General features: G+C 43.2%; 1 protein-coding gene across 1 annotated transcript in view; it reads left to right on the forward strand.

Moving 5' to 3' along the window:
* The window catches only part of SLC1A4 (solute carrier family 1 member 4), a 49,805-nt gene that overhangs the window by 14,316 nt on the left and 11,136 nt on the right, over positions 1 to 24,353 (forward strand). The window contains exons 2-7 of the mRNA XM_090050688.1: positions 2,146 to 2,188; positions 4,588 to 4,650; positions 11,779 to 11,945; positions 16,493 to 16,726; positions 20,818 to 21,012; positions 21,895 to 22,029. Of these exons, the coding sequence (XP_089906814.1) occupies positions 2,146 to 2,188; positions 4,588 to 4,650; positions 11,779 to 11,945; positions 16,493 to 16,726; positions 20,818 to 21,012; positions 21,895 to 22,029 (837 nt within the window). The remainder of the gene's footprint in view (positions 1 to 2,145; positions 2,189 to 4,587; positions 4,651 to 11,778; positions 11,946 to 16,492; positions 16,727 to 20,817; positions 21,013 to 21,894; positions 22,030 to 24,353) is intronic.

Genomic DNA, 24,353 nt, shown 5'->3' on the forward strand with positions numbered 1-24,353 from the left:
CGGGGAAGGAGGGAGAAAGGGAGAGAGATTTTCATGATGGCAGCCCCTCCTTCCCCCGTGCCTCTGGCTGGGTTCCACCATTTTTAAACTAGTCTGTGCGCTGAACTTCTGTTCTGTTACAGGGGTACACTGGTTTCTAATCACTCACACCAGTAAAAATATAATATCTGTATCAGGCCTTAGCCTACAGCTGAACCTCTTACATTGGCAGAGTGTAGATAGGTTGTTAAGGAAGAGGAGACCTAGAAACATCCTGTGTCACCATTTTAAATACACCATCATTGAAGTTTTATCTGGTAAACAATTTACAAATGTTCTTGGTGAAGAGAAAGTCACAAATTATCTTAAAGCCATTGTGATCTTCTGGATTTGACCTCCTGTACAACACAAGCCCTAGCTTTCACTGTGGCTTTAGGCTTAGGTCTAACAAAAACCCTTATTGTACACAGATGGTTAACTGATACAACTGGGTATGGAAACTAACAACCATGAAAAGTTATTAACCTTAGGTCAAAGAAGTTGGCAAGATATTAAGAGACATGGAGACCAGGATATAGAATAATACTGAAAGCATTAGGATTTTACTGGATAAACCAGCGGTCTAGGATTTTCTGAAATATTTTGTATGGTCACTCCAATAAAAAGATTACAGAATTAGATAGGGCACAGAAAAGACCAATGAAAATAGAAAGTTTCCTACACAAAGAGACAATGAAAAGGTTGGACTTGTTTGTTTTGGAAAGGAAATGAGTAAAGGAGACATGATAAAAGTACATAAAATAGTGTACAGTCTAGAGGAGGGAGACTATGAGGTTTCATTCAGCATGCAGAGGATCCAGGGGAACACTTAGTGAAATTAAAAGCTTGTGAATGCCAAACAATAAAAGAAAATACTTTGCAACACAGCTTTGGAACTCACTGCCACAGTATGTTGTTAATGCTAAGGCTTTCATCCAATGCAAAGAGGAGCTAGATAACAAAAATATGTTGCATGTAGCAATTGCTCGTGTGCATATTGAAAGAGATGCTAAACATAATACTCCAGGGCTTAAGACAGTTTCTAACCATTAGGAATTAGGAGGTTACTTAAACCCTTCTCTAGACTGAGCATCTGGTACTGGCCACTGTCAGAGACAGGACAGTGGTCTAGATGGACCACGGATCTGATGCAGATAGCTATTCTGATTTCCATATAACATCCCAGAAAGAAAGGTGTCAAGCAACTAATCAGAAAGCAGGTTCAAACTGGGTAGCTTGTGTAGACTTGACCTTCTGTAGGTTATTTATCTGCTGAGAGAACAGAAATGAAGTGTAACTGTAAAAACAATTTGGGCAGGTATAAAATGTAACAGAGGAGTAGCTTATTCTTACATGCTTAGCCAGCTGCTTTTCCTATTATCTTGCTTTGTTTCACGTACATGCACCTACACTCTTGAGTGCCAAAATTAAAACGTATTTTACTCTCTTTCCAAACCTGACATGCAGTTTACACTACAGTGAGTGCATCTACATTTTCATTACTGCACCATAGGTACTGCGCATTTTGTTTAGTACTTCCTTAATGAAGTACTAGCTGAATGCACAGTAACTTTATTTACTGCACAATAGCCTAATAACACTGTGCAGTAGGTTATTTCCACAGTTTTTTATCAGCATGCTATTGTGCAGTGTTATTAGGCTACTGCGCAGTAAGCGTCTCATGTAGGTGTGCCCAGTAGTAAAGCGAGGCATGGTTGAATCTGGAGTATAGGTTGTCACAAGAGTTGCATCTGTTTACACCCAGGATTTTTAACTGTTTGATTGCTGCAGACAGGAACTGTCTTTAGCATTTGTCATGTTTTATGTTTGGATTTTAGGGAAGCAGATTCCTGGAACAGCACACCTCTAAGGTGCATTTTTGTCAATTAAACATTTCTGTGATGTTCTTGCTGTAACAAAACTAATTGCCTCAAAGGTTTTGTATTAATTTAACTTAAATTCAGCTGTATGCTATTCTACAATGAAGAAAGTAACTCCATGTAGGCATAAAAGTAGTGGGAGCTACTGTAACATACTACACTTTAATGCCAAAATATTTGCCTTTGCTATTGTTTTCTCCAAGTTGCCCTCATTTTATAACTTATATGTTTGTTTGTTCTGTTACAGAAACCTGTTTCCATCAAACCTTGTTGCTGCAGCTTTTCGATCGGTAAGACAGTAGCGGCCTTAGGGGAGGGCAAACCGGGTGGCCACCCCAGGCCCCACACTTTAGGGGGCCCAAATTTTTGAGGGAGTGAAGTTTTTTAAGGAAGTGGCTCTATTGGCATTTTAACACTTGACTATTTATTTGATTTCCCCCCAAAAATATTAAAAAGATCCACAACACAACTGTGGTGGGTTAATATAACTGAGTACATACCTCTAAGGGACCCCAAATTACTCTCTTGCCCGGGGCCCCAAACAACCGTAAGGCCACCACTGGGTAAGACTCAGGTGACTTTGAAAAATGTGATGTACTCCGCAGAAGTGCCAAATGCCGCCTTGTTTCTCATAATGAACCTTGAGATGCGTCACTGTAAATAAACACATATGATAAATATAAAAACGACAATTGCAGTGACTGGAATTTTTAAAAGTGTGGAAGATAACCTAAGCATTTAGTTTGTACTACTGAATCCATGGAAACTCAGTGTCTTCTTGCCTTAGGTGTCCTTGAAAATCCCAGCTTGTGAGGATATAGGGTCTACATTGTGGCTAAAATATGTGTAATGAACAGCTGTTTGTGTGGCCTGTAGTTAACAGCGTGGAACTAATCTTGGATTGGACAAAGCTAAAGACCTAAGGGCTGTGTGGGCAGAGAAGAGTTTTACTTGTTGCTGGCTTTAATGTCATGCCTTTCATTATATGACTTGCCTCAGACACAGGTCAGTCAGACTTCTGATATGCTGTGCTGCAAGCTAAATATGATAGTACATTAGCGCCAGATGGTATAGGCTGAATTAAATTAGATGGATATGAACTGTATATTTTGGAGAAGCTATTGGTAGATGTAATTTTGGATGCATGTAAAGGATGGACATTGCTAAAGGAGTTGCCCTAAGACAGGACAATTATTTTAGTTATCTGAGCTGAAATATAACCATTGTTAGTTCCACTGAACCTTTTTTGCTATGAAAGCAAGAAGCATATAAAAATATCAAACAGGGCAAGTCGGTATAATGGATGAAATGAAAATGGATATGACAGCAATAATGTAACTTGGGAAGCTCCTTACTCAAATGCCTAAGTAGTCTATGCTCAAGGCTTCAGTGGGGAAAATCTTACTTCCCTTTGTGCTGTCCTTGACAATTCACAGTAATTTAAATTATTTTTCTATTCTATACAAAATAAAAATTAACAGCCTTGCCCCTACAGTGAGTTTAATTTAGGCATCAAAATTCATTTGTGGCCTTATGTGTTTTAATTCATAGTTTTGACATCTCTCGGCAGCTTACAGATCATCTCAAAGGCTGAAATTTCTGGGTTTTGGGTGGCATCTCTTAGGCTGTGAGCCCTTCAAATAGAACGTAGGTACACTGAGCTGGTGCTAGGATGCACTGCAGCCCCTTAGAGCAAGGACGGGCAGTTGTTTTGTGTGGGGCGCTGCTTACTGAGTTTTGGGAAGCCATCAGGGGCCACATGACAAGGAGCCGGGGGCAAATAAATATTAATTTTCCAAATTTTTTAGGGGCCCTGTGGGCTGGATAGAATGGCCTGGCAGGCCACATGCAGCCTATGGGCTGCATTTTGCCCACCCCTGCCTTAGAGCATCTCTGCTGACTGTCATTTATCTTAACTAGCCAAGCCGTTGCTGCACACTTCTGAAATAATTCTAATCAATTTGCAGTCATAACACCTGGCTGAAATGCCAGCAAAGCTCCATCCCTGTCCCCAGGTAGAGATTGGCTTAGAAAATTTAAGTCCTGGTTCTTCATTTAAAACAATTTTGTTTTAAGCAGTAGGTGTTTTATAGGAAACCTATTGTGAAAATGAGATGGCAGCTCTTGGGTCTATAGGCACAGTGTCAGCTTGAAAGGGGTGGAGTGGAGGTCTGTGCTCCCAGACACTCTGTACACCATTGTACACTGCATGTGTACAAGAAGTGTTTACCATACATTTTGTATCTTGCATCTGGCCTTTCACCTAGCCTGCAGAGCTGTTTTCATAGTGGAAGCAGTTGCATTGGTCTGTGGTTTGGTTGGTTTTTTTTTACTTTTGTAAACAACATTTAAACATGAGGTCGAATTCAGGTTGGCAGTGTCCCTTAAATGGGCCCAATTCTCATCCCCACTACACTGATATAAATTGGGATTAACTCCCATTTATATGCGAATACAGTTGCGTCTAATTCACATATGTGTTGCCCCCCTTCTCTATACCCTCTCCCACCTTTTATGTTTATGGTAATCGTGTTTAAAAACCTGATAAATAACCTACCCTAGATCCAGCCAGTGTTGCGAAATCATACATATGTTAACCCTACAATAGTGAAATGAGATTCTCGTACAGATTTGGTCATGTGGGTTATTTTACAGACGGAAAACTTTGTGGTGTTTTTCTTACCCACAGTATGCAACAGACTATAAGATAGTATCCAGAAACACTACCGCTGGAAATGTTACAGTTGAAAAGGTAAGGCAATCCCTTTCTTGCTCAGAAATGTTATGCAACCAGATACATAAGCATCCTGTGGTTTTTCATGTGTTTATCCTCATAACACCTCTGTAAAAGAGGGGACTGCTGCTATCTCCATTTTGTATATCAAGACCTGAGGCACACATAGGCAGAGTGACTTGCCATATGGTATTCAGGAAATCTGTGGTAGACCAATGAGTCCTAAATGAGTGCCTTAGTTATGACAGTTAATTCTCACTCCATAGTTTCTTAGACTCTTTTCTTTAATAATATGAGAGAAATGCTTTTTTCCTACTTTTTTTCCTACTCTGTAACCTTTAAGGCAGTAGGTTGGTTGAGAATTTTCCCTATTACAACTTCGTTGCGTTTATATTTGATCCAGTGTCTAGTTTAAGGTGATTAAAATGTAGTTCCAGGGATAAATATTATAAGTAAAATGAAACAGAAACACATCTGTGAGTTGCCAGAGCTCCATCTGGTGTGCAGGTGCTGAGGAGCTTTGTTTTTAAGACAGCTTGTAGGATTTCCAAACATGCTTAGCGTGTACCTAGCTGTGTTCCCATTCTCACCTGAAAGGTGGGAATTGCAAAAGTGCTTATTACTGGCTGAACTCTGGTCATAATCATGTTTGAAATCCCCTCTCTATAGGCAAAGTCCCATGCAACTGAGAGCCTGTGTCCCCTGGCACACAGTTAGCTTATTTTCAACAGTTAAGCCCCTGCCTTTCCATGGGATTTGGGGAGGAGAGTGCATATTAGGGATTGGTGTGGGAATTCCTTTTAAACTTATTCATTTTAAACTTTAAGATTAATATAAGAAACTGGAGCTCTGCTGCATCCTTTAGTGATTGTGTTGCTTCATGTGTATTAGAGGCCCTTAAAGCATTGTTGAAATTATTATGGATACCATATTATCTCATACGTGCATGTCCCCAAAGAGAAAGCACACCTGGTTTTGAAAGGCAAAATACATTAAAGATTTTTTGAGAGACATGTTTGCATAGAGCAGGGACAGAGCCTAATATTCAGTTAACTCAGCCTGCCTTTCCTGCATAACTAAAGCCAGATCTTTAGCTGCTACTGAAGACCAGTCTACGCTGTTCATAAACTGGATCTATGATTTTGAAAAAGGCTAAAGAGTTTGAGCTACAAAATTAAAGTGGGTATGAATTAGAAAGACTAGCAGCAACAAGCAGACAGCAGAATTTCCCCAAGAAAGGCTGGCTTTGTTTAGTGGAACAACAAGACCAATAAAAAGGAGAGACAATTGTTAAGATCTGTAGAGTGAAGAACACTTGACTCCCTCAGCCATCTGAATAGTAATACCACAGCTGCTGCACCATGGAGCAGCAATCAAACCAGGGTGCTTCCGTCCCCAGCCAGAAAATCAGCTTCCCCACTTAATACACGTACCCCAGTTTTGGGGGCCTGATTTTGAGGAAAAGGTGTGTGTTGTGTATGGGAATTACTTCAGTGCTCTAAGGTGGCAGTCAGGGTCATGATTCTACTATGATGGGCTCAGTAAAAGGAAGTCCATGTGCTGCAGGACTCCCTGGGTTTTGGCCATGGGTGACTGGTGCCACCTCAGTCAGGAGGGGCACATGTCCCCCAGTGACCGGGGGGGTGTCCCCCATGGCCAATCACGGGACAGCCAATTGCTGCAACCACTTCCGGGAGTGGCTGCAGCTGCTTCTGGGAGCGCAATGGTGCTCCACTCCCCAACCGGTGCTTGCCGGGGGGGCACTGCTGCTCTCGCCTGCTCCTCCGCCCATCGTCTAAGCGGTGAGCGTGGCTGGTCAGGGGGTGCACCAGCGCTCTCAGGGGCTGCACATGCACCCCCGTGCATCGCCACTGGTTTTGGCTAATGTGTTACACTTTCACCGTTCCTATAGGATGGCATTAATTCAGCTCTGAAGCACCTTACTTGACACACTGCAGGTGGGCAGTGAGTGGTCAAAGATAATGTGATTTCAAAGGATCGCTTTCTCCTCTAACATGTTATCTCTGCAGGCAGTTCAGCCCTAAACTGTCATGCCACTAAAGACTTTATTCATCCCTTTCTCTCTACACTTATACATGTACCTTTATTCACATGAACAATGGAATGACTAATAACTTAAGCTGTACAAATGAGGAGCAAAGCAAGATATTAGTGGTAATTTTCACTGTCAAGCTAAGTTCCACCGTAGGTCAAAACGCTACTGAGCTGCATAGGCATGGCTTACCATGCCTGTTACATTCAGAGATGGCCATAAAGGACATTTTGCAGTGTACTGTCAGAGCTTTGATTCTTTCTTAGCAAATTTGAATGTATCTTTTGGCAACTGAAAGTATGGAATTCTTTTCTATTTTCTTTTTATACCTTCCACAGCTCTTATTTGACTGAACAGTGTGCAACTCTAGGACACTGTGAATTATTCCTGGTCTGACACTTAAATCTAGTTGTTATTGCCAATGACTACTTCTGAAGATTTCCCTTCCACCCATTGCTTATGGGTTTTTTCCAATTGTTTGAACTATAGCAGGATTGATAGTTTTTAAATCTAGTGGGCACTCCAAGTTCTCTAGATATGAGTGATCTAACTAAACAAAACATGGTAGCCTGTTAGTTTGCAAAACTGAATTTCAGTGTGGTTTCGTTGTGTGTGGATGGTAACCATAATAATTTTAATGTTGCACAAAGATGAAGTGGTTTTCAGGTAACATTTTAGGAGTGGTATCAAGGTGATACCAACATGGATTCCATGGGGGGAAAGTATGAAGGTGATGCATTGCATACTGGAGAGCAGTAATCTTTGTCATCAAAATATGAAATATTTGATTTAAAACAGAGCAGTCTTTTTTCTTTTGCTCATTTATGCTCTGATATTAATTGCATTCTTGGCTTTTCCAAAGTCCACTGAACTCAATGGAAAGCTCCTCATTGGGTTAGGCACCAGATCAGGCTCTGTATTATCTCTTGATTATGCTTGCGGGGAGCTGAGACATCCGTGTTTCTCCAAAGTTGTGTTTGTTTTGTTGTCATCTGCTCTTATGTCCAGCCCATTTTTTGTTGTTTTACTCTTGAGTCCTGTCTGATTGCCCGCTCTCTAGGGCTGGCACTGGCTTCTTGTTCCATTCCCAGTACTGCTTAACATAATGGGGCCCATGACTGATATCCCTGGATGCTCCTATAATATTGATTGTTAACCAGGGTAACATGGCCAAGTGGTAGATTTGCAAATACCTATACGTGATTCACAAGATAAACCCAGAGATTTCAAAATAGGAATCTAGAGTGTCAAAAACACTCTGACCTATTGTAGTTTTTCTGAGGTCTTTGGAACAGAAGAGTTGCTCTCTTACTTTTTTCTGTAGTCAAGAAATGAGTGACAAGAGCTGGAATTTTCCAAAGGATGCCTTGAGTCTGATGCGGAGTGCCCTGAGTCTACGAAGATTGAGAGCCACTGTTCCAAGTATAAATGATACCAATAATACTTTTAATTGAATACTTCTTGTCTACATCACATTGTGCACCTGCCACTTTCCTTAATGTTTAATTTTATGCAAATATGTAACTGGCCTGAATGTCTATAGCCCCTTTCGGTGAGATAAATTGTGTTCAGTGTGCTAAACTATACCAGGCTCTTCAGAGAGATGTGAGAAACAGAGGAGGTCAATAATGTTTCCACTAGTGCATAAATTAAGACAACATGATAGAAGCCTTGTAGTTTAGCATGGAACAAAGTTCTCATGAAAGCCTTTCTTGTTTTGTTTCATGCCTATAATGCTGCTCTCTGTTTGGCAGTTCCTTAGAAGCAATGCACTGCTGTTAGAGTACAACAGACATTTTAGTGAACTGACTGAAAGGACTGGTTCTAGTAGGAATTGTGAGGGTCCAAATTTGAACTGGCCAGGAATGGAGGGGCCCATTAGACTCTGCTAAAAATCACTTGATTTAAACATTCAACATGATAAAGAAATCTCTAACAGAATGGGTGTAAAGTTTTGGAAAATGACTGAAAAATATGGTAGCACCATGGAATTTTGTTTGTCTTCTAATAATGCCCAGGTTAAATATACTTGGCTTACAATAATACTTGACCATTAGAACTGATTTTTATTTTGAAAAAAATGGCATTTTCTTATGCAAACAAATTCCAGTAGAAGATTTTTGACCAATGGTATTGACAATCTCTGTTTTTACTGCTTGAATGATCAACTCAATCCAGGATTTATGAATCAAGTTGGATTCTTTTTGATTTGTGCATCAACACTAGAAAATATGGGTTCTCCAGGAAATAATTGGAAAGTTCTTAATAATTCAGCTGCTGGTGCTGCAAGGCAGACTAGAATCTCTCAGAACAATTTTGGATCTGCATTACCAACAAAAATAAAAAATAAAAAAGCATATAGCCCCTTAATGTCCATGTGTGGATCTGGGATTTTTGTAAAGGGGTATATGAGACAGTGACCAGTGCTGCAGGGGGTGCTTCACCCCTGCTCCCACCTTCACTTCCCGTCCTCGACAGAAAAACTATGCCACGGGAGCAGCAGCTGGGGACTTTTTTATGTCCCTGAATCAGGTAGGAATCTTCCCAACTGCTCTCTCAGCACTCCTTTGCCTTTTCCTTCCCTCCTGTTTTCCTCCTCCCCTGCCCACCACTTCTGTCCCCAGCTGCCTTCAGGTGGGGGGAGCTCCAGAGCTGCTCCTGCCCTCCTCCAGCTGGGCTGTACATGCTCAGCCAGGGACAGCAGCAGTGGTAGCAGGCAGGTTCTGTTTCCCTGAGCCTGCTCCCAGGCTGGCAGAGAATAACAGGGAGGACTGGAAAAGGAGAAGGAACCCACCTGCTGCTACTGTGCCCCAGTTCTAGGCTGAGCCTGACTCTCTGTGCAGCCTGGCCTGGTAGGAGTGGATCTGAAGCTTTTCTTATCCCAAAGCCATCTGGAGACAGCAGCAGCAGTCAGTAGGGGAGGAGGCTGATGGGAGAGGAGGGAACATGCTGCTGAACATAGAGGGAAAGGGATGGGGGGGATTCTTACTTACTTCTGGGACTTGGAGTTGCTGGTGCTTCCAGAGTGTGGTTTAAAATGACAGTGCAATCATACCACTGTACCCCCTCTGGATCTGCCCCTGCTGATGTCTCATACGCAGACAGATTGACTTTTATTAGTAGATGTTTTGGATGGGGAATCCAGGAAAAAGATGACAAAGTTGAGATGGAAATACAAAGTGCCCGAGCGAGGGACTAACAATCGAGGGATGGGGGAGAGGCGGGGAATGCGACTAGGTTACATACCATACAATGTTAGCCAACTAAGCCTGGGGGTGGGGGGATGTGGAAGGGGGAAGGGAAGGGGGGGGGGTCGCGACGCTTAGAGGGAAAGGAGGTAGATAGATACACACATACCCGTTACAGTGGTCTGCGATGTTGAAGGAAGTGGCTCGGAGAGAGCGTCTCAGTCCATAAAGTCCGATCGCAGGGGTCCTCTTTGGGTGGGGGTCCTCTCGACACGAAGCGGGGGGGGGGGGGGGGGGGGGGGGGCGGTTCAGGCAGCGGTGTCCTCCAGGTCCGGTCCGGCGGCAGCTGGTCTAGAGGGGTCAATGTATTGGCGGTGGCCCGTGATGTGCTCCACGTAGATGTCGCGGGACCAGCGGATGGTGTCGGACACCATGTAATACATGAGTAAGGAAGTCCAATTTTCTAGTTACCTTTTCAACATGAGAAACTTTTAGGTCTTTTAAGGTGTTTGAAACTTACAGAACTAAAGGGGACAAAATATTGATGATACTAAACCTTGGACATGCAGAAAAGCACCATATGTTGTTGTGTTTGGAGATAATATAGTCTTTTCATAGTTTATTTAATTTTGAAAGAAACTGTGTCCCAACATTTTTGTCCCAGGTAAATTCCCCATCCTTCAAGTTTTAAGTCCAATACTTAGGAATAAGTTAGAATAGAGTGGGCAGTGATTGTGAAAGATGAGATATGAAATCTACTAATTTTTCAGTTTGAAATGCCCAGGTGCTCAATTGGTGTATTCATGAACTCTTAACAATTTGTGTTTCCTGCTTATATTTTCTTGTATGTAATTGATGTTTTAATGACTTGTAGATAACACTTTATTTCTGTTTCCAGTTATAAAGAGGCAATTGGAAACTATCAGTTCAGCCCTACACTTTTCTCTAGGACAATAATGTAATAACGGTTTTATTGAAGTAAATTGGTGTTCTGAACTTTTGTACAGTGTTTGTTGTACATTTTAAACTTTTATCTGAGAATATATTTATCTTTCTTGTGTTGAGCCAGCGTCTACTTCAACATCCCCAAGGCCTGAAGCTTCTCTAAATCATCTATCTAATCTGTTGCATAAGCTCATCCAAGTAAAATAAAAATTTGGGACATTTAAGCATGTACTGCCAAAGGGAAAACAGGGTTTGTCAAAATGATTCTATTTTTATTACGTCACGAGAGCAGTCAGTCGGAACCAATTTTGTTAATTCATTAAATGAGTCCTCGGCTTTTCTGGGAGAAGGAGCTGCAAAAGATCAGCAGGGTGGGCTTGTCAGCACATTGTGAACTCTTAGATGAAAATTGAGGTTAGTGTTTTATCCTCTAACTCACACCAATTAGCTGCATTATTTCTGGGAAAGTGGAGCATGTGTTTCATCTGCTGTGCCTCAGCCTGCCTTTGTTCATGGTGAAAGACACATTAAGCACCTTTTCACTGTTTTCTACTTTTCCCTCCCTAAACACCAAATGGCTTTTCTTGTGTTTTCTTCCTGATAGAAATATTTCTCAAAAAAGTGAGGAACAATCTACAAAAAAAGTACCCATAGAAAACAAATGGCCTTATATTAATGATTTATCGAAAGAAGCAGAATAGATATGAGTAACTTTTAGTGCCTCCTTCAGACTCTAATGTTGTTTGGTAGCAGCAGTAGAGCTGAGTAAGTAGCTATGGCTCATACTTGCTCTTCGAGAGTACTTGAGTAGCCATGGGGTTTGTGTTCTTTCCTGAGGAGACATGATACAAACTGATTTTTGACTCATCAAATGACAAAATAAAATACATGGTTGACGTTATTCGCTCCACGCCCCAATATGACATCTGAGAAACACACTGTTTAATTTTTTCACCCCAGGTTCCTATTGGCAGAGAGATTGAAGGGATGAACATTCTGGGATTGGTACTTTTTGCTCTGGTTCTTGGAGTGGCTTTGAAAAAGCTCGGCCGTGAAGGGGAAGATTTGATTCGCTTTTTTAACTCATTCAATGAGGCAACTATGGTCTTGGTGTCCTGGATTATGTGGTAAGTGTAGCTGTAAATACATTACTGCTACAATGTGACTTGGTTTAGGAATGTCCATTTTTCCCCCGTCTAGCTGTGTTTTAGATGCAACATCACCATCACAAATAAGGAGTTCTATGATGCTCGTGTGATGGATCTTCCGTGCACATGGGCAATAACCAGGTCACTCCAATGCAGGGTAATGGCTGCTTGAAAATATCTGAATATCCTCTCAAAAATCACTGACAGGGCTCGATTTCGATTACCTAGAGAAAATAAGTCTTGATTTCTCAAAGCATCAGAAGCCCTTGGTTGTACACAATTGCATGCCCGATTTTTTTTTTTTTTTTTTTTTTTTTTACGTGGAATTACTATGACTGCTTAACCAAATTAGGAGACTGGTGTTAAAACCTGATTTGTGTGCACAGTTGCAATATTGAAATGCAAAACTCTAAAACTCTTGGTTCAGAGACGATACCTTTTATTAGAGCAACTAAGACTTCGCAAAAAAAATCAGCGTGTGCAGATTAGCTGCACAGTTGTGATGGCACTTCTCCATTCATCTCATTTTCTTTTGCTTATTTAAAAATTAGGCCCTAAGAAAGGCAATAGGGCTCATGAAAAACAGACCATGTTTAAATATAACCCATTATAACTTGAGTTCTAGAGAATGTCCTGGCCAGCTAGAGCAGTGTGCTGTCCCAGAACACATGACATTAGTTGGGACAGAAGTAGGACTGAAAACTTCAGTCCCTTTATATAGCAGAGATGGTAGCAATTCCTTTTTGAGTGGCGCTGGGTGAGATCACAACCCTGGTGAAGTCAGTGGGAGCTTTGCCATTAACTTTAGTAGAAGCCAGGGTTTTACCTTAGACCTGTTTCGCCTTGGATCTCAATTCATGTAGAGAAGATCTTTTTCCTGAGTGGGAAAGGATTGTGGGAGCCAGAATTTTCAAAATGGAGATCAGCTGCTTATTGAGGTACATAATTTTCCTAAAAACCCCTTCCATAGTCCTTCTCCCTTTCCTGCGGGGTATTTGTGTTTTCTAAGTCTGAACCTCTGATAAGGGCTTTCTTTAGAGTTTCACAATCTGGGGTACAGTTTCCCCTGAGGGTATACACTGAACTTCTACAGGGTATGTGAAAGGAAGGAATGTGAGAGCAGAAGAAGAAAGACGAAATATAAATGGAGGAAAAGGGGAAAAAAATTAAAAGCAAAGAACAGCTTTCCAGTTTAGATAGTGTGGCTTAATGATATAAAGTGTTACCTTTTTATCATCCATAACACAGGATTATAGGGGTATACAACAGAGTTTAACCAATTAATGAGGGGAACACCACCCAAAAGAGTTTGAGACTCACTGGTTTGCTTTGCCTCTTGCTATAGGCTTAACCAATGGGGCCTTATTTTTACTCATTTCCTCAAAGTCCAGCCACTTCTGCTAAGAGAACACAAAGAGCAGTAGCACCTCCATTTCAGTGCAACACTTGCCCTTAGAATCTAAGGTCCTTGCTATGGCAGGAGGGAGACATAATGCTCCAAATACTAGTGATTTTTTTTTTTTATGTTTTTATGGTTACAATACAAGATTAATGGGACATGGCCAACACAGATTTGACCTGACATTTTACAAAGGATCAGCTCAACTCTAAGAGTTTCTAAGGATCTAGTAAAAAAAAATATATTTCAACAACTGCTATACAATAATTATTACCATGTAGGAGTTGCAATTTTGAACACTGCGATTTTAAAGACTCTGAAGGAAAGTGAAAGCAATCCAATTTTATTTTCATTGTCTGAGCTAAAGCAAAACAAAAGGTAAAGGAACAGCAGAAAGAATAAAGAGAAGTTTTAAAAATAAAAAAAATCTAAGGGTTTATAATTGGCATGGGAAATAGAAGACGACTGTTTTAAGTATGATTTTCAAGATGACACTGCGTGTCTACATGTTCATTTAGTTAGTACTTGCTTAATGAAATTCTAACGAAATGCACAGTAACTACAGTTACTATGCAGTAGCACCAGCACACGGGTTTTTTTGTGATGCTTACTGTGCAGTAACTTAATAAAATGGCGCATATTAGCATGTTTTTGACCAACACACTACTGAATAGTGTTATTAGGCTACTGCACAGTAAGCGTCTCATGTAGATGTGCCCACTGTTTGTCAAAGAATGGATAGATCGGTTGTGATGGTGCAAAGCAAACAAATGGTAATGGATTTCCATGTCTGAAAAGTTTTGCAGAGTGAAAACCCAGATTCTGAGATCCCCGTGTTGGTAGACTAGCATGTTTTATACCAGGGCTAATGGAATCAGCATTGGAGGCCCAGTGCCAGACCTACCAATCATTACTGAGGTTGATTAGGACTGAATGCTTGTGGAAGAATCACGAGGCATTAAGCCATGTCATATTCTTCTTTAAATCAAGCAGCGCTTAGCCCACAGCATCCTATTGTAAGTGTCAGAAGTGCTGTGGAGAAGTCAGAACTGGGGGTTCAAGCAGGGCAAAACGGGAACACAAAACAGAGAGTTTGGGTCTTATTCTTGGTCCAGCTGAGCAGCAGCAGCTTCTCCCAGAGTTGCTCCAAGAACTCTTTCAATTGAGGCTCCCCCCACCCCCTTAAGTTATATATATATGCCTCTTCACAGGTGCATTTTTCCCTTAAGCTTGCAGGTTTTACACTTGCTTTTTTTCTTCAAGGAGTGGAAAGGATTTGACAAGACGTGTGACCTTGTACATACAGACCTTTACATTAGTTACTGTCAGAAGGGATTTACATTTAAAAGTCTCAAAGCTGCTTAAGGCTTTCACTCTTGAGTGTAATTCCTGGGATATCAAACTCTGATAGGTAGGGCTTCTCATACTCCACTCATTACAAAGCTAACACTCCAAGTTAATCAGTCAGTGTGTAATCCTTTGCTTTGTGGATTACTGGAATGCCTTGGTGCCTCGCACAACAGTGTATAGTAATTCTCTCTCCTCCTCTACCCTTCTGTAATACTATGTTCTCTTGTGTCCTCAGAACTACTCAAATCATTCTGGCTTTCCAAGTGGTGGTTAGGGAAGGGCAAAATCATGCTTACACCATAAGAACCTGCTTGCCTCTTCATCCTCATCCAGGAACCAAGCCCTGTGGGTTATGGGCAGCCAATCAAAGGGCCATCCCAAGCCTGTCAGGCTCTCATGGCTCAGGCCCACTAGTGTCTGTAGCTAGTGGCACACGGGAGTGGTGTGGCCACCATCTGATTTACCACTTTTGATTCTTCAGCCTGAATGACTGGAGACTTGTGGACAGCTGAGGCAACCTCCAGCACAAGTCTGGAGTGAGGCTCGAATTCATGCTCAAACTGAGTGGCCTCACAAGGAGAGGAGCTGACACTGAGTGAAGTAGGATACATGTGGAGAATGATGGCAAGTGAAGAGCTTTTAGGATTGGATATGTTTTCAAGCTGTCGGAGGCTTGGCCAAGCTTCCTCAAGTTTAGTTATGCCCAGAGGCAATTGGGGAGATAAAAACATCCTTTAGTTCCTTTGCTCAGTATCTGCTAAGCACACAAGGAGATCCTCCTCCTTCCTTCCCAATGGAAGGTCCCTGTGAGTGCTGTCTTGCTGCACTGTATGTATTGGAGGCAGGATCAACTCTACAAGAGCTAAACTCAGGTCAATGGCTGCAGCTGGAGATGAGGTTTGGACCTACCTGCAGAGCTTCTCCCTTTGTTTCTGACAAAGGAGGCCCCAACGCATACCTGGCCTCCGAAGAATTTGGGTGTCTACAGAGAGAAGAGGCGGGGGCAGCCTTTTGGCTTCAGTGCGAATCGAGAAGCTTGAGGTCTGTAGACTAGTTGCTGAGCTAAATGCTTTCTGTGTGCACCCAAGCACTCATTAGCAGCCTCTGCCATTGTGGCTGACGCAGCTCTTTCTGTCCCGTGGTGAATGGGCTGGCATGCACGTGTCGCTCACTTTGTTCAACAGACTTCATCAAGCTGCTGCCATCAGTCTCAGCTTGTTGGCAGCTTTCCTTCAGCACCCTCCTCCTCTGTCACCACCCCCCTCCTTCTTCCCAGCTCTAGATGTGGCACTGCTCCCTGGTACCTTTCCAGCTCCAGCCTTCCCTGGAGAGACCGTGCCCCTTCTTAGAACTGGGCATTCGCCTGGCATCCTTCCTGAGGGAGTAAATCTCCACATTGCAGTCTCCTTTTACACTCTCCCCTATCAGCATGCTGTCTCCCTGACAGCTTTGGCCAGTCCACACCCGGCCTGGCTGCCTTTCCCCAAGGCACAGGCCTCCTTGAATGTCTTTTTTTCCATCTGCAGGCCAAAAACAGCTTATCCAGCTTGACAACATCCCTTCCAGCAACCAAGAGGTACCCTATTAGTTTCACAGGAGCATGTAGGGCACAGGGCCCTGGGTATTCATTGGTTCTATGGTGGTGGTATTTCAGCAGCAGGGCAAAGCTGGGTTGCTGGGAGATACTTATGAACAGGAAGAATTGGTCCCTAAACAGAAATGTCGTGTCTTTTTGAGGCTGGTCTCTCATGTTTCTTCCTGCTTTGTCTTTACACAGGTATGTGCCTATTGGCATCATGTTCCTTGTTGGGAGCAAGATTGTGGAAATGGAAGATATAACACTTCTGGTGACCAGCTTGGGGAAGTACATTTTTGCCTCGATTCTGGGTCATGTCATCCATGGAGGAATCATTTTGCCACTTATTTATTTTGCATTCACACGCAAAAATCCTTACAGCTTTCTCTTAGGACTTATAATGCCATTTGCAACAGCCTTTGCTACTTGCTCCAGGTGAGCTATTGTGCTTCTTTCTCATACGCAGCCACTGTAAACTAGTTATATTCCATATTTTAATATTTCATATTTTAATTTTATTTAGACCCACATATTGTCTTTGGGTTTGCATAGGATAGTGCCTGGGCATACAGTTCCTCCCCTGCAAAGTCAGTTGGACACCGTGGATGCCTACAGATGTGCTCATTCGCATTCAAATGAGAACATGTCAGAGCAGATTCGGTTCATCGAGTCTGTTCTGCATTCTAATTAGAACGCTCTAGCGTCGCATTACCTGCATGTGTATTAAGCTCCATGTGTTTCAAAATGGCTGCGGACTCGCTTTATCTAAACCTTGCTGAATGAGCTTTAGGGTTACCATATTTCCAGTTCCAAAAAAGAGGACACCTGTTGGGCCCCACCCCCCAAATGTCCTTCACTTCTAAGCTGAAGCCCCCCTGCTCCCCCCAGCCCTACCAGAGGGGGCTGCCAGCTGCCCCATCCTGACTGGGCCGGAACGCAGTGGCTGCGGCGACTCTGATTGTGTGAGTGGTGGCGGAGTGAGTCTGGCCTCAGCACAGGCTGGAGGAACGAGGAGTGGTGGCCTATGGAAACCCTGTTCTGCACTGGGGCTCCTGCACTGTGCCAGACAGCCTGGCCACGACCCCCCTAGGCAGCATCTCCCAGGTGCCTGTCCCTGCGACCATGGGCACCAGCCACTGATGCCACTAGCCCAGCCATGCAGTTCCCTACTGCCCCTGAAGGGCCTGCCCCTGCCCTGTTCCCCCACTGGAGGGGCAGGCACTTCCCCCCTGGCCCTGTGCCCTTCCACAGCCCTAACACCTGGACAGCATCCCTCAGCACTGGCAGGCACCTGCCCTCCTCACACACCCTGGCCCACCAACTCTCCTCTCCCTGACAGTCTCCAAGCTCTGGCCCTGCAATCCCTACACCCAGCTGCCAAGGCTGCTCCCACCACCGTGCCAAGCTGCATGCTGGACACGTGTATGTGCGTGTGCAGACGCATGTGGTGCCCCCTGCCTCCAGTTGCCCTCCCCCTGCTCCGACCAGTGGAGCAGAGCAATATCCTGGACATTTGTTCAGATTTAAAAAAAAACCTGGCAGGACGGAGATTGGAGGACACAAAAAGGACATGTCCTGGAAAACCTAAACATATGGTAACCCTCACTTTAGATAAAGCATGCCACAGCCATTTTGAAATGTGCATGGAGCTTAATGCATGTGACAATAAGCTGCTTTAATTTAATTAGAGTGGCTGTCCAGGAACCACTGTAATTAAAACAGCCTTCTCCCATGCCAGAGCATGTGTATAGGCAGCCCATGTGGAGTAATTTTATGTCCAGGTGTAATTTTTTCTGGAGCTTTTTGTCAGCAGCAATATATTCCATGCACCTCAACAAAAGGCTTTGATGCACCATCCCTTCCTTTTGACTCGTATGGACCTTGGGTTCCAGGGGTGCACGTGCTTCAGCAAATGGATGCAAGACTAATAAGCTGTTTGTTTGTATTCCCGTGTGGGGAAAAAAAAGTACTTTACTGATCATAGCCAAAGAACATGGCAACCTTGTTTTGCCAACAAGGTGTACTTCAGCTGGAAATAGTTAAACTTGGCTACAAGAAATAAGTAGGGACCTACTAAACTCACAGGCCCTGGCGACCAATTACATGGCTGTAACATGGCCAGGGCCCCCGATTTCATGGCTGTATGATGGCCGGGCCTGCCATTTTGAAGAGGGAACAAAGCAGGGCCTCTGATTGGCTGAGGAGCACTGCAAGTCCTACTCCTCCCAGGCACTGATTGAAAGCTGTAGCCCTAACTAGAGCTGCCTGGCTTGTTAATTCATTAATTATCACCCTTCTCAAGGGGGGAAGGGTAATAGTTACTGAGTAAACAAACAGTTTAATAGTGGCATTAACCAGTTCCCTACCCAAATAAAGTATAAAGCTAGCTAGCTATCTGGCTAAAATAAAGCAGGACTTTTCCCTGCTCCCCCACCACTCCCCTTCTGGAGACCAGAGACATGAACTTTCCAGCCTCTCCCTCCACTCACTGCCACCCTCCCCACCCCCCCTTCAGGAGATGGGCACTTTGCCTTTATTTTCTTGTTGCTTCTTTTGCTATTCCCTAGCCCTTCTAGGGGAGAGCTTTTTGCTGGCTTTTTAAACATAGTGGATTCCCCGCGCTTTTTCATGGGGAACCAGCTATTTCATGATCGTGAGAGACTGCCAATTACACGATTTCCATTAAATTGTGTATTTGGTAGGTCTCCAGAAATAAAATCCTGAGATGGCTATTGGGACAGCATAGTGCTGACTAGGAAACACTTGGAGTGACAGAACAACAAAAGAAATCCTCTCCACCTGCCCTTCAGTTGTAAGAGGGGTAATACAGGTGTCCAAGCTCTGTGAAGGTGAAGAAACTGTGGTTCAGGGCTGTTTTAATGTTCCACTTAAGGTCCATCTCTCAGTAGGGAACTGGATTATCAGCTGGTATCAATTGATGCAGTTCTATTACCTTCAGTGGCCTAGGCCAGTTTATACTAGTGGCTTAGGCCAGTTTATATGAGTTATGGGTCTAGCCCCATAATGTTTTATTCTTGATGACCCACAACTGTTTGACTAGTAAGTCTGTTATCCATACCTTTCTTCCCACTGTGAAAACTACTGCAGGAACTTCAGATCAGGACCCATACCTGGTGCTATGTTAGTGCAGGTTTGTTGTGATAAGAGCAGAAGATGTATTGAATGAGGATGTTGTCTGGATTCAATTAAAAATTAAACCGAGGGTTTGCAAAGAAATATAGGTAATTTGTTGAGGCTGCTGCTACAGCACTTTGAGGCAGGAAACTTGAGTTTTAGATTTGAAAGTCATAAAATATACATATTTTCTTCTTTTATAAAAATCAAGAGACATGTTAATTCAGATAAATGCATCACTGTTCTATTTCATGCACGTTTGTATTTATTTTCAAACTACAGTAACACCCAAGCGGGACTGAAACTCCATTTTGTCATGCCCTAGACAAAGTTCTTACTCTAAAAGCTTCTAATCTAAATATACAAGCAGTACCATAGCAAAGGAGGGGTGAGTGGGGTGACCCCCCCCAGGCACTGAATCAAAAGGGTATCAATAGGCGCTGCCTAGCCGAGGTGGGTTGCGGGACAAAGCTGCGAGCGGCTTGTTGGGGGGGGGCGGGTGCAGCTTCCACTGCTGCATGTACTCCTGGGCAAGTGGGGGGGGGCAGGCATGTGCCCCCTGATCTGTGTGTGGGGCAAGGGTGGGCTGCTGCTGAGGGCTTGCCCTGGGCATCAGACTTCCTTTGTACAGCACTGTATATAAGTCGGTCAAAAGTTGTGCATAAGGAAGAGACAGATAAGACATAGAGATGGGAAATAGGTTGCCTGTAGTCGGACATCAGATCAGCGAAAGCCAGGAATGGGCCTTGAACTCTAGCCTCCAGTCCTATGCCCTACCAACGCAACTGGTCTGTACCATAATGTGATTGTTATAGCATGAAAATCAGGAGTTGCCTAAAATTGTAAGCTTAGAGTGCTATTAAAATTATTCAGTATAAACCAAAACCAAGATACATAATTTTCCAATAGTGCCTTGGTAAAAGGGTGCAAGTCCCTCTTGTGTTCTAAAATGTTTGCAAGATGAGTTCAGTGTCTGGGCCAACCAAACCTCTGTGGTGATGTTGGGAAGACTTATGTCATTGCAGACCTTTTAACTGGGCCTCAAAGCTGATTTAGTTCAGCTGTACTATTTCTTCTCTACCAGCATCTGTAAACAAAAAATGTCTGAATTTTATATCATTGGAAAAACTAGCCAGTTAATCCTGAGGCTGACCAGAGCCTTTCCCTTTGGCAATTAAATGACACAATTTAAGGCTCAGATTTTCAAAATCAACTAACAGTTCTGGATAAAACTGAAGCCCTTTTCAGATGTCTCATGTCAGTCTCAAAGCTACAAGTCAATTTTGAAAATCTTGGTATGGGACTGGAAAAGATAGCAATAACTGGAGATGTACATTGAGTCACAGAGGACCTGTCTGATACATGATTTTTTTTTTCTCTTATCTTCGTAGCTCAGCTACTCTCCCATCGATGATCAAGTGTACTGAAGAAAACAATGGCGTGGACAAGAGGATCAGTAGATTTATCCTTCCTATTGGGGCTACTGTGAACATGGATGGAGCTGCTATATTCCAGTGTGTGGCAGCTGTGTTTATTGCTCAGCTGAATAATGTTGACCTCAATGCTGGACAGATCTTCACTATTCTGTAAGTTGTTGACTATTAAGACCACATTGCCTTGGCTCCTAAACACAACATTAAACCTGTAGTCTTCCTGCTTTTTACTGTAATCATTTTTAGTAACTAGCAGTTCAGATTCTAGCCCTCTGGCTATACTGTATAATGATATAGCAGGAGTGTGTCAGGCTGTATAGACCTTGTTTTAACAGTTATTGTATCAATTTGGACACTTAGAAATTTGGAATCTTACATGGTTGCTAGGGATCACAAAACCTTTTCTCCCTTTCCTCCCTCCCATGCTCCCTCCTTTGCTTATTACCAGACTTTGGTAATTGCATGGCCAAACTGACATTACATGTGTTGGGTACCTCAGCAGAGGCTAAGGCAGAGGCTCTCCTTCCTCCCATCCAGGCACTGGATGACTTGCACTGCTGTTCTGTAGATATGAGCTCACTTAACCCAGTAAGTTGGTGTGGGGCCCTCTGGAGTCTCTCTGGTTGCTCTAAACAAGCCCTTTCCCATTTCCCTATTCTTCCTCATTAACCCCTCATTTGCCTTTACTTCCCATATTGGAAGCTGCCAAATCCCATAGTTTGTTTCTTTACCACTAGTCCAAACCCTTATTTTCCTTTCCATATTTATGTTGACATCTGGGTCCCAGCCTTGATAATTCCTGAATCTACAGTGACAGCAGAAAGAGCAGAGCCCGTACTTTATGAACTAGTTAGAGGCGTAAGAATAACAGCACTCGGGACCCATTCTTATTCATCTCCATTTTTGTGCATCAGCAGAAAAAAAAATTACATGTCTGCTTTGGTTAAAATTCCTGCTTTAGGCAAATATATGCTGTGGCTGGTGGGTGAGCATGCTAACCAAAAACTGTGCCAACCTGTTTGAATGCACTTTCAGTGTCACTGCCACTGCATCCAGCGTCGGAGCAGCTGGAGTCCCATCGGGTGGAGTTCTTACCATTGCCATCATCCTGGAGGCCATTGGACTTCCTACAAATGATTTGTCTTTGATATTAGCAGTGGACTGGATTGTGTAAGTACTTCATACATTGCTTACCTGCTGTTGCCTATGCAGGGAAATTACAGCAGTAGTCTTAAAAAATAAAAGCCCAAATCACTCACTTACCAGAAATGTCAAAGAATGATATAAAGAGAAAACCCTTCTCAGTTAAATAAAAGCTGTAGGGCAGATCATCAAGTCCATATTCAGATTATACTATACCTTTGACTTTAGTTCCCTTAGTGGGCATTATTGTTAAGAGTTGGACAAGAGAGTATGGCTAGAAATTAGTTGAAAATTAATTAGAAGGAAAAAAAAAACAGATGCTGAGAACTGGGGAGATGCATGGTTCAGACAGCTCTCTTGGAGAGATTATCCTTCCCACAGCCTGAAAGAGTGTATCCTGAAATTCAACCTTCTCAGTGCTCCTCAATTTGACTTTGTATCTCACTACAAAATAACTCATCCTTCTCCTGGAAAAGTTAAAAGATGTTTCATAGCTCAATTGAGTGACGTGGGAATAGATACAAACACCTAAGAGGTATAAGCAGCATTTCCAGCTTTTTTTCATGGCACTGGAGTAAGCTCTGTGGACCTGGGACTCCCAGCTTGTCCTCTCCAGCACTCATATAAGCCTCTGACCCTTCCCATTCTTCTCAGCAGATTTATAACTAGAGCACGTGTGCAGCTATAGTAAAGCTTTACTTGCTGACTGTTAATCCTTGGAGAGCAGAAAGTTGAATAGCCAATCTTAATATGCCCAAAAGCTCAATTTTAAAGTACTTAGACCCTGACATTTAAAGAGCTAGTGAGATGATCTGCATTCAAGACCACTGACTGGAGAAGGCTGTTGGACCCAATCCATTGGCTGGATTACCAGCGAGTGTACAAGGTGAGGGAAAAGAGCAACAGGCTTTCTGCCTTGAGCATACTTGGCCCTTGTGTAGTGCCTCTTGTTGCCTGGAGCCCATGGTCTGCTCCCTGCTATTGCCCCCCGGGGCAGGAGCCACCTCAAAATATGCAGGGAGGAGCAATCAGAGCAATTATGTGCTGCTTCACATTGGGAACTGCTGTCCTTGCTTCTTGGGGAGTGTGACATTGGTTGTGCTTTCCCATGTACCACTGGGAGCCCCAAGTATCATGGAGTACAGGGCCATGTGGCTCTGAGCTCCAGTTAGTTAATGCAGGCCACCTTCCCTTCCAAGCATTGTGATCAGTGCTGTGTTCTAGTCATGGATGTCAGCCTTGTTGTTGCATCCTGCATGATTGTAATTATAGGAAGAAAAATGGTCCTGTGACATGTCTGCATATAAAACATTAAGTAATCAAACAGTACAAAGTCACAAGTTAAGCACATGATGATATAATTAGACCAGAAAATGACTGAGTGTAGATGAAGAGAATGTACATTTTCTTACCAGCCACCCATCAGTTTAATTATCTCTACCACTTCAAAGTAACCAAATGGCCTTTAAACCTTCTTCCATTAAATTGTATCCATGTTACATTATTTTGTGTGGTATGGCCAAAGGCCAGTGGGATATGACATGGGGCCAAGCTAAGACAGAAGCTCTAGTGTCGGGCAAGGACTTTCTGCCTGGTTTTATGCTTACCTGAACATCAGGGTCTGCAAATTCAGGCAAGACTATTACTAGGTTTCATTGTACAGAGGGGAGACAGCAAAGGCAGAGAAAAAGGATTATGAAAAACTGGGCACACATAGACGCCAGTGAAAATTAGCTGAGTGGCAGAGGAGACCATGAACAAACAAATCCTATTTATGCTCTGTAAGAGAGTATCCACATCCATGTGTGCATGATTGAGCTTGTTATCCCTAATGACAGGCAAGCTGTAGGGCCTGCCTCATCCATAGGCACACTTGGCAACTCGGTGCTGCTTGCAGTTTTGATGGCAGGACAGCAGTGGAATTGAGAGTTTCCAACACAGAGATCAGGGTTGAGAATTGGATTCAGGGCTCTCAATTCCTGTGCTACTGGAGACGGGGAGAGGGGCAGTGGCGGTATTGATCAGTACAGTAAAGGTGCTTGATCTTGAGGATCCGGAAACACAATTGGCACTTGCTTTTCTATGAGATAGGCCAGGACACCTGCTTCAGAGGAGACCACTTGTGCTTCCTCCCCTGCCTGGGGGAAGAGCACTGCACTGGCAGGAAGTGTAGAAACCAAGGTGGGCTTACCCATAAAACACTTGCACTGCACACTGCTTAAACTGTGGTAAGGCATAATGAGAACATCTAATGCCATTGCATATACAGCATGAGCCAAGCATATCCATTCACTATCTCCATTGACTTCAGGGAGTTATAGCAGGGATGCATTTGGCCCTATACACTGAAT

Source organism: Crocodylus siamensis, chromosome 1 (assembly GCF_052110815.1).
Source record: "Crocodylus siamensis isolate JL-2025a chromosome 1, ASM5211081v1, whole genome shotgun sequence".
Classification (NCBI taxonomy): domain Eukaryota; kingdom Metazoa; phylum Chordata; order Crocodylia; family Crocodylidae; genus Crocodylus; species Crocodylus siamensis.